The 11,558-nt window shown below is 36.0% G+C and overlaps 1 protein-coding gene across 1 annotated transcript; it reads left to right on the forward strand.

The window, feature by feature from the left end:
• Nucleotides 1-674: 674 nt before the first annotated feature.
• Nucleotides 675-9,671, forward strand: LOC104613263 (putative histone H2A variant 3). The gene is made up of 3 exons (XM_010281004.3): nt 675-811; nt 1,324-1,439; nt 9,138-9,671. The coding sequence occupies exons 2-3, from the start codon at nt 1,332-1,334 to the stop codon at nt 9,432-9,434; spliced, it is 405 nt and encodes a 134-aa protein (XP_010279306.1). The 5' UTR covers nt 675-811; nt 1,324-1,331; the 3' UTR covers nt 9,435-9,671.
• The last annotated feature ends 1,887 nt before the right edge of the window (nt 9,672-11,558 follow it).

Consider the following 11,558-nt stretch of genomic DNA (forward strand, 5'->3'; position numbering starts at 1 on the left):
TAAATTAATAAATATGCATTATGTATATAAATATATATTTATAATATATAATATATTATTTATTATTTAAAATATAATATTATATATATTTATATGTTTTTTATAATATATATTATAACTATAAAAAAACCAAAAAAACGATAAACTGATTCAATGGTTAGTCAAACTGGTCAATCAGTTAACTGATCAACTTCGATTTAATTTTTGTTATCAATTTTCCAGAAACCGGTAGGACCGGTTAGATTTTAAAAGTTTTGATTATCGGTTTTCCAGAAACCGATTAGACCGGTTCAGTTTCAAAAATAGGCTCACGCCCCTACCCACCGGATAGAGTAAAAAGGGTCGTTTTAATAAAATGGCTTTAGCCGTTAACGTAAAGTTCAGGGAAAGGGGATACTGGAAGTGACACTGACACCCCATAGTATTAGGGATATTTTGGCATCTATCGTAATGCCGAAGCCCGTAACAAAATTATAAAGGAAAACTATCCTCTCGTACATTAGGATAAAAGAAAGGGTAAAACAGTAAAACGGGGAAAATTCGAAATCGAAAGAAGGTCAAGGGTTTGCTTCCCTTCCCACCAAAGATAATAAAACCACTTTTTTTTTTTTTTATTATTATTACTAAAAAGTAAAGACCTTGTTTGGGAGGATCCAATTTAAAGAAGTCGGAAACCGAAACCGTAACAAGGTACAAGGGAAGAAAGAAGAGACCCAGCAACGTCTCCGAAGTCCGAACCCCTCCACAGTCCACACCCCGCAAATCAAAGTTCTTCTCTGCTTTTCCATTCTCAGCGCACTATCAAAACCAGGTCTCTCTCTCTCTCTCTCTCTCATCTGATATGAAGCGCTATTAACATTTCGAAGGTTTCTTAGTTTTTTCTTCTCCTCTTTGTGTGTGTCTGTGGAAGGGTTTAAAATTTCAATTCTTCTACCCTTTTCCTCCTGCTTGCGCTTTATTTTTGTTTTTCTTCGGAGATTCGATTCCTGAACATATATGTGTTTTTTCTTTTTTGGTTTAAAACTACATTGTTTTCTTAGTTCTTTCTGGAGAAATCTCAAGGGGACCTCTCTTTCTCTCTGATTTGTCTTTATCTCCTTCCTTGCTTTTATTTAGTTTGTATTCATTTACTTTTTTTCCCGTTTTCTTCTGAATCTTCTCCCATGCTCGTGCTGTGGTTGCCGGCCTGGATCGCCTGGTGAAATTAGGGGAAACCAATGGCGAATCCATTAACATTTAATTTAATTTATTTTAAGGGGAATTTTCTTGTTTATGTATTACATATTTTTAAAAATTAAACAGTATGCGTTTTTTTGGTTTTAGGCGGGAAAATGGCGGGCAAAGGTGGAAAAGGGCTTTTGGCGGGAAAAACGACAGCTGCCAACAAGGACAAAGATAAGAAGAAGCCAGTTTCACGTTCATCCCGAGCCGGTCTCCAGGTAAACATCAGAAAGGAAACAATAACTCCATCGCCTGTATTGTCAGATTCACAGTACAATCGATGTTATTTGAACATATCCCTTTGGTTTCACTTTAAACCCTAGCGCTATTTGTTTCTTTACCTTCTACTTGTTTTACCCCGGAATCCTGAATATCCTCTAATTTTAATGTTATACGACATTATACCCAGGTTAATTTTTTTTTTTTTGCTCGGCAAACCAAAAAACTTACATTACTTACTTAGAGTCAGAGAGATTACAAAGCTCCTCTAGGGAAGGATTAATGCAAAATAATTTTCTCGTCCAATCGGGAGGTACATCATGGAATTCCAGTTGACTGTTCTCAGACAATCTAGCCTCAGAAGCTAACTCATGTGCTATAGTATTCTCAGCTAGGAACATACAGAAAGATACACTTAGCAAGAAAGGCTTTCAAAAAGTGAACCTGTTCCCACATAGCCTGTTCCTGCCATTTCAATCTACCCTGCTTTGTGTGCATACTATTTACAATGTTTTGTGCATCTGTACATATCACTAAGTTACTCAACTCCAGTTGACGAGCTTTGTCCATAGCATGGTTGATCGCCCACCATTCTGCATGTGTTGCTTGCCGAGCTTAACATTTACGTCCTACTGTTGTAACAAAGGAGTTGTGAGGAGATATGATAACATAGGCTGCAGAAGCTACAAGATGATTTACAAATGATCCATCAGTGAATATAACATAAGAATCAGGATCAACATTAAGATGATTTTGGTGTTGCATCCTATTTGTTTTGTTTAGTTGTGTGGACTGTTATCCAACATTGCTAGATATTGTTGGATCCATGGGTGAAGTGACAAGGGGTTGATGGATTCACTGCTGAATATTATCTTGTTGCGCTTCTCCCAAATAAATTTTGCATATACTGCACACTTCTTCAGTAATTCTGATTTTTCCGCCCTTGTTCCTTCTAATGTTTGTTGCCATTCATTGATTATAACCATTATTGAATTTTCATCGAAATATTCTGGGTTAAAACCCACACCAGCTTGTAACCATATGGCGTGAGTGAAAGGGCATGCCACGAACAAATGGTATTCTGTTTCCTCATTCATTCCACACACCTCACATTCTTTCTCCTTCCTTAGTTTACTTCTCCATAATTTATCTTTGGTTAGTAATCCACCCCTACACAGTTTCCATGGGAACAACTTGATTCTAATGTTTACATCAAGTTTCCAAATCCTTTTCCATACCTCGGCAAAGGGAGAACTCTGTCCATGTCCTCGTAGACTTTTATAAGCTTATTGCACTCTGTATTGTCTCCCTAGTGTTGGCTACCACAGTAGTTGGTCACTACTTTGCACTCGACTGGGTAACACACTTAGGATTGCTTCACATTCTTCCTTTTTAAACCATCTATCCACCAACTCTCTATTCCAAAGGCCTTGATCTGTTAACAAGTCTTTTACTTTTAGTTGTGGTCTTTGGAGTTGGTCCTCTGGTTTTCCTTTGGGTATGCCATCTGGTAGCAATGGTACCCATGGTTCTTCAAATACCCATACATCTTTTTCATCTCCCATCTTCCAAATGAAGTTATCTTTTAGCTTCTCCTTAAATTTTAGGATATCTCCACCAAATTGAATGGTTCGAGGCCGGCTTGGCATCATACCATGTTATATTCTGCAAATATTTTGCTCGTATGGCTCGGGCCCACAATGTTTCTTTCTCATTCATCAATCTCCAAAACTGTTTAAACAGTAAGGCTTGATTCCATTCTTCAATAGGTTTTAGTCATAACCCACCCTCTTCCTTAGGACTGGTTATCTTTGCCCATGCCATAACAGTCAGTTTCCTTCCCCTTCTTCCATGCCACCAAAAGAGTTGTTTCATCTCCATTTTCGATAAAACTTTTTTGGGTAGAAGACCTGTGGTCATTTGGTAACTAGGGAGAGCTTGAGCCATTGCTTGCACCAATGTTGTGTGCCCTTCCTATGACAACAATCTTGATTGCCATGCTTCCACCCGACTTTGCACTTGTCCAAGGATTTCCTTGTACGCACCTATTCTTTTCTTTCCCACCCACAATCTTGCTCCCAGGTACTTATCATTAAAACTCATCCTCTCCGAGCCTATGAACTATTGCATTGCTCTTTGTTGTCTTCTTGGAATGTTATTACTAAACAATAATGCTGATTTTTGATAGTTAATTGACTGGCTCGAAACCGCAACAAATTGTTCTTGAACTGTTTTGAGCCTCTTTAGTTGATTCATTTCCGCTCTGCAGAATAGAAAACAATCATTTGCAAATAATAAATGAGACATGGGTGGAGCTCATCGTGCAATCTTCACTCCTTGGATATGTTTTTGTTGTTCATTTTTCCAACCATGAGGATAATACCTACAATCCAATAAGAAATAAGTATGGTGAAATAGGATTGTTTTAGTATAGACCTCTCTGTGGGGTGAACCTGCCTTCTACCTTGCCATTGAGGACAATTGAGAAAGAGCTTATCGTGAGGCACTGCTGTATTAGCTCCCGAAAGTTTGATGAGAAGCCCATTTGATCAATTACTTTCAATAAATGCCCCCATCCCATCCGATCATATGCCTTCGACATGTTTAGCTTAACAGCTAACCAGCCCTTCTTTCCCTTTTGTTGCCTCATTGTATGAATGACTTCATGGACTAAAATTACATTATTTGCAATTTGGCATTCCTTAATAAATCTTGCTTGATTTGGGGAAATGATCTCTGGCAACACTTCTTTGAGTCTAATTGCTAGCAACCAGGTTAGTTTTCCAATAGATTGTCAAAGCAAGACATTAAGAGGTTTTGAAGTCACATGGGGGGGGGGGGGGGGAGTCTCTAGGGTTTTATAAACCTTTGGAGTTATCTGAAGTCCTGACTGGCCTAATCTGGGTGATTTCAGGGTTGATAAGTTCTGCTATCTGTCTATTTGAGACAAATTTTGGTTTAGTATGAAGTGGGTTGCAATTGGTTCTCAACGAAGATATCCACTATATTGTTCCAAAGCATAAATGCGTTTTTATTCCGATTGTTATTATGTTCTAAAGGGCATTTAGCATACTGATAAAATAGGGCACTTAGTATGTTTAATATGCAAATATTTATCCATGGGTTTCATTTGATTCTTGTTAAGAGGTTGCCATACAACTTTGGCTAAACAGGCTAGGTGGTTGATTTATCATCCCTAATGAGCATATAATATTTCAGGAATTCATCATCATTTATCAGCTACATGAATCCTGTTTTTCCATTCCATTCTGTTTAGTGCCATATCCATTGTCAAATATGAGCTCTTAAATCATTTCTTGCTACTTCAAAATCCATGTTCTTTTTTGTTTGAGCCTAGCCCTTCTAGCCCCTTCAATGTGCAACATATTGCCTTGTGGATGCTGTAGATGGTCTTCTATATGTGTGTTCAAACTATCTTAGTCTACTTTCTCTCATTTTATCACCTATTGGAGCTATTCTTAGTTTCATTTGAATGACTCCATTTCTAACCTTATCCTTTCTTGTTTTTCCACTAACCCATCTCAGGATAATATTTCAGGAATTCTGGATCCGTATTCTTTATTTAATTATTATTAAATTAAACAAAATAAAAGAGTGAACTTATGCTTATTCTTATGCTATTCTAAATCATCATCCACATTTTCTCTGAATTAATTTTGTGTAGTCATTATTTGTTATTTCTCTTCTTATTCGTGTGTATGTGTGTGTTTTAAATTTTAATAGGTTCTAATTTGTTGATTTTCAATAAGTGGTCCATCTCAATATGTGACATATTGGCTGCTGATTTAGAGGTTTGCTTTTGTTAAGGCTTTTGAAATGAAAAATATGCATGGTATTTAATTCCACTTTAAGTCCAATGTTCCTTACCTGGTGTTCCCATCCATGACAAGTATATAGTTAGGTTGGATTAGTTTAAGCTATGCAATTGATAGGTTGGGTTGGTGTTTCAGTATGATTGTTGTTGGCTCTTGAGATGGTAATAGTATTGTTAGGGTAATTTCATAGTTCCAGCTATGATATATGAACCTTTTGGATGTAGAAGGTGATTTTTACAGACTATATATAATAGCCTTTTCCATTGGTGAACATTGAAAGGAAATGAAGAGTAACATATCATGCATATTCTGAGGATATAAAAGAAGTTATTTTTTGCCAGTCATGTAAGGCATTTTACTGCACTCTAATTTTTAAGTAGCACTTCTACCTACTATTCCTAGGGGTTAATTGATGATATTTTGCTTTAAACTTGGGACCTCCATAAATTAATGATATGAGACCATAATCTTGGTAATTTCCATGTGGCTTAAAATGGTTTAGTCAGTTTAGCTTGGTGGTGCACAACCAAGCATGCTTTACAACACTTATTGATTGTAGATTAAAAGATGAAAAATGTATATTGAAGCAGAACTAAAAGTGTATTTTTGGCATGGGATAATTCACTCATGTGATGATGAATTGTTACCCTTTTCTAGTAAGGATGAATTTGATGCTTCAGTAGCAAATTTTAAGGAATGAAAGTTTTTTATGAGTAAAATGTAAGATCATCATCATCTTAGGGGCTATTTGGCAAGTCTTTCTAGGTAGATCTTTCAAGTTTCAACAGCCCAATAGACAGGAAGAGGCATTGAGCTTTTGGGGTCCTGTCTTTAAAGACTGAGACTGTTTGGTTTGCGTCATGGCAAGGTTCAAAATATCAATACACCCGTCCGTAGCTTTTTTTTTTAAATATTTTTTTTAGTTTTTTTAGTTTTTTTTTTTTTTTCAAATCTGGTACAGAGAGGCCAGTTTAAGGTCCGTCCACCCCCTGAACCGGTCGAAACCCCGATATACCCTCTGTAGGGGTGTATCGGGAAGCTCCTGATACGATACACATCGATACTTTGAACCTTGCGTCATGGTCTACCAGTTTGTTAAAAACAAATGGAATGACTATTTTCAGCACGGAAAGATCAAAAGCTTCATTTGAAGCTTCCCAAATTTTGGCTTTTTCGGTCTTTCTGCATGCTCATCGTTAGGTCTTTCGGTCTACACAGTACCAAATGGAAAAGACCATTTTTTGGCTTTCTGTAGACCGAAAGACGCACCAAAAAGATGTGCCAAGCACCACATTAGTCTTGTCCCAACTATATGGGGCTGGCTGTGTTTACCATTCTGTTCTGTTCAGTGTCATCCATTGTCAAATTATGAATGCTTAAATCATTTATTACCACTTCTGCCCCAGTCCTTTCTGGTGTGTTAGGTCTTCTAGTCTAGGGCTGCAAATGGTATCTGATTGCCTGAATTCAAATTTGAATTCAATCCCATTAAGGATGATCCGAATTCAATCCATTTATAATTAGATCAAATATGGATCCACGTCCACCCCTATCTGATCCAATACCAATTTGGTTAGATTTGAATATGTATACTCATTATATACATAAAATTTATATTGTATCTATTAGTAAAGATGGGTTGAATGTTGTGTACTTTTATTAAATTATCAAGGGTCAAATTTCATACAAGTAATTTTCAATTAATTTTGTTCATGAAATACAAAATCAAGGTAATTAGTTCATTTTATTAATAACATGTAATATTTTGACCATTATTTAGTTTAATTTATTTATACTATTCAATGCCTGATTGGAATCTGATTTCGATTTGAATTGACATAAACCCAATGGATAAGATCCAATTTGAATATAAACAAATCAAATTTGGATCTACATATATCTGATTTGATTTGATTTAATTCGCTTACAGTCCTATTGTAGCCCCTTCAGCTTGTAGCAACAGATCACTTCTTCTAATGGGTGTTGTAGATGGTATTCTATGTATGTGATCAAACCAACTCAGTCTACTTTAGGGCTGTCAATTGGTTGTATCTGGTTTGGGGTAGGGTCTCCCAGCCCTGAACCAGTTACTAATCTGGACTAAATGACCTAGAACTGTCCCAAATAATAATTGGGTCTGATCCGATAGACTTGATTTTATATATATATATATATAATTATTTAAATAATAAATTAAAACTTGCTTTTTCATAATATAACCTTAATGAAAATTATCTTATATATTTTCTATCAAATGTGCCTTTTACATAAAAACTATAAGAAAACATGGAAACCTTTATATATTAATGTTACTAACAAAATAATCAGTTCGAAACAAGCAAGAACCAGAATCTACTCATTGACAGCCCTAGTTTACTTTCTCTTATTTTATCACCTATTGGAGCTACTCCTAGATAATGTATAATAGAAAAATATGTTCCTCATCCCAATTAATGGCAGAAGTGTGTATGGTGGAACACCATGTTTCTTTTCTTTCTTTTTTTTTTTTTTTAACCAGGGGGTTGGTTGGGTAGCTAATATACATGTTAAGAAGTTATCTTAACTAGGGAGTTCTAGGTAATTGGCCCATTTCATTTTATGGAACTTTAAGGGGGTTTGATCTTTATGATGGTGAATTTATTCTATTAGACAATGATATGTTTTTTTTTTTTGAAATAGCAAGGGTAGAGTTGTTGTGGTGAATAGCTGATGAAGGGTAGAGTTGTCCTGACCTGACGTGACCCAATTATATAGTGTCTGGGTCTGCATTATGTCTCCTGATTATAATTGGGTCAGGTTCAGTTTTGGTCGTTCCAAACTGATTAAAACTTATGGACTCCAATTTGGACTAGGAAACTGACTCAAATCAACTTCTAATCGCTTTAAAACTAAGACAAATTGATAGGGACACTTAAATAAGGATTCTAGCTCCTAAACAACTCCAAAACACCTTACTTATCCTACTAAAACCAAATTAGTTTAAGGAAACCAGAAATTACTAAAAATAGCAAGTCATGCTTTTAGTATTAATAGTAATTACATGAATACTATAAATAGTAAGTCCAAAAGTTGCCATAATTAATAATTACATGAGCATCTAACAGAATTCATGGAAACACAGACCACCAGAACCACAATCCACCAAGACCACATTCGACAATCACCCAAGAGCACTCAAATGCTACAGATGCAAATATGGATCCAAGGAAAAATCTATTGTGAAGCAAATAAGTTTTCCAATTCTTGTACTAATTTCAGAATTTTTGGGCGATAGGGATGTTGGTATTTATTAGTGTTTATGGCAACTTTTGCACTTACTATTTAAAATATTCATGTAATTCCTATTAATACTAAAAAGCATGGCTCACTATTTTTAGTAATTTCTAGTTTCCTTAAACCAAGTTTTAGTATTTCCTGAGTAGGGGTGCAACTTGGGCAACCCGACTTGCAGCCCTCCTTATAAACTATATTTCCTGACGTCTTGGTGAATGAATGAAAGATGTTTTATTCTGAAGCCTACTTAATATTAAAAAGAAAAAAGAAAATTGATGTTCTGTAATATATAAATCCAGTCACTGGGGTTCCTTTTCAGGACCCTGAATGGATGGAGTTCGTAACTTGTTTCTTTTATATGGTTTTACCAACATATCTGTGGTCGCAGTTTTACGAAATATATCTGTGGTCGCACATGCATCTAATTTGCTTCTATGTCTTACTTCTCACTTGAACTAAATTCATGCTTGAGCATATTTGATTGGTTAACACTTGTGCACTGGAATCTTATGCGTGTATTATGCTGTTGTTTTGGGGGGGTATTGATTGGCACTGTTTGTTTTATCTTTTGTTTACGAGGGAGTCTAGTTTCCAGTAGGCCGAATTCATCGCCATTTGAAGTCAAGGATTGCAGCTAATGGACGTGTGGGGGCCACGGCAGCTGTCTACTCTGCAGCAATCCTTGAATACCTGACAGCAGAAGTATTGGAGCTCGCAGGAAATGCAAGTAAAGATCTTAAGGTGAAGCGTATCACTCCAAGGCATCTTCAGCTGGCCATTAGAGGGGATGAGGAGCTGGACACATTGATCAAGGGCACAATTGCAGGAGGTGGTGTGATCCCTCACATCCACAAGTCCCTCATCAACAAGTCATCCAAGGATTGAAATCTTGTTGGGTTCTTCTGTATTTTATTCCTTTACTGAACCATGGTTTATGATGTATGCTTGTATGTTGATGGGGTTGGATGGACTTTGCTCATTGTTAATTTAGTGTTTGTGCATGTCTCTATTGGCTAGAATCTAGTGAGGGTCCTCAACTGTACTTTAATTTTAGTTTTACTGGTAAATTCTAATTTGAACTAATGGATTGTTTAATTAGGGAATGGGAGAATTTATTTGTTATATGGTTTTCCCATTTGCTATTGATGTATTGGGTGGGTTATGCATTTGATACGATAATAGCTAGTTATTTTTTCATTTCTGCTCAAGTTGACAGGAAAAGTTGTCCTTTAGAGAGAAGTATGGTGGGTTTGGGAGAACTGAGAAGGAAAGAGTGTCAAATAGGTTAGTGTGGGGGTGAACTGAATCGAATTTCTTATTTGCTTGTTTTGGTCAGAAATCTTTATTTTTTTTTGTTAATTGAATTTTCAAATGTGAAAACTGAAGCCGATAATTGAAATTCCTAAAAACAAAAATAATCAAACAAAAAAAATTCAATTTTAACCAAATGGTGCTCAACTGCTCATCCTTAGTGAGTGGACTTGATTAGGGACATAAAGGCTCAAAGTATCGGTGTCACAAGTTTTAAGAGATATAATAGGATATAAGAAAAATTGAAAATAGTGAAGAAGTTAAGATGGAAAAATCTATGATGCGGAAAAGATACGATGGAAAGAATTTTGACCAATATAAACACACTCATGAATTTTGATAAATAACACCTTATTTGCTACCACCTTTGTGATTCCAGTTTACTGGTTAGTTGTTTTTTAGATATCATATCTTTTCCATATCATGATTGAATCCAATTAAGATATATGTAAATAAGGTTGGTATAAACACTAAACATAACGCTGGCTTTCATGATTAAGAATAACACTAACCATATGAGAAATATATATTTTGAATTTATGTAAGCTATGAAGGATTGGGATGTGGCATTAAAGTAAAATATGCATGTATGCCTTAACGGTGCCAATATAAATTTCATTACTATCTGAAGAAAATATTTAATTTTAATTTTTAAAAGGTTATTTTTAAAGCATTTATTAATAAAAGGTGGATTAGGAGTTAAAATTTTCTTCATTTTTTTTTAAACTAGTTGTTATGAGGTATAGTAGCAAGAACTCATTTCTCTCGTAGGGGTGGCTTAGGTTTAACTCTGTTTACCAACTTATATCTATCGTAAAAATAATACATGCAGTCATGCACAATTGCTCATATGCAAGGCAGGGTCAGGCCTAAAGCTGAGGCTCAACACTGAAATTTTTGGGCTTTATGTGAGCCTGGGCCTTGACGGTAAACCTAGGCCATACTTGGAAATTCTTGGGCTGGGCTAAAAATGATCACCGCTAGTAATTGGTATCAATATAAATGAAACTAGTTAATGGGGGTGTGAGTGGAATGGAACCCCCTATAGGTGTGGGCAAGATAAACGTGGATGCTGCAATGAGACTTGACTTTGCTTCAATTGGGCTCATTGCTAGAGATTATTTTGGTTGTTTCGTATACCTTTTTGTGGTCCAGTGCAAATTGGAACTAGAGTTTTTTATTTTTTTGGTCAAGGGCTTTCTTTTGCCTGACATATACGTGCACCCATGGTGCATTGGACGTGTCAGCATTTCAAAATTGATCCTAAAGTTAACGGGATTTCATCCGTTATCGGCTCAAACCCAGTCGAACCGGACACAAAAGGAATAACTTCTTTCGGGGGATTTCATTCAAACTCCATTTCATTTCCTCCTCTCCTTCGAGCCCTAATAATGTGAAATCCACCGGCCGACGAGAAATCCGGCAGTAAGCAAAATATATATATATATATATTCTCACTCTCATGAATTTCCTCTTCTTTCAACCACCGCAATAAGTTTTTGCATCACAGTTTCTACAATAAGTTTTAGAGTCAACTTGTGTTGGTTGTGATGATGGATCGACTGAATTTTTACTTGCTTCAAGTTGGTGGGTCAGATTTTGGTGGTTTTATAGGCATAGGGTATTTTCTGGCAGTGGTCCTGCAGGTTCTACAACTGGGGCTTGTTCATCTGATAATGTAATCGTTGTTTGCTGTTT

This window comes from Nelumbo nucifera, chromosome 1 (assembly GCF_055504915.1).
Source record: "Nelumbo nucifera cultivar China Antique chromosome 1, China Antique-T2T, whole genome shotgun sequence".
Classification (NCBI taxonomy): domain Eukaryota; kingdom Viridiplantae; phylum Streptophyta; class Magnoliopsida; order Proteales; family Nelumbonaceae; genus Nelumbo; species Nelumbo nucifera.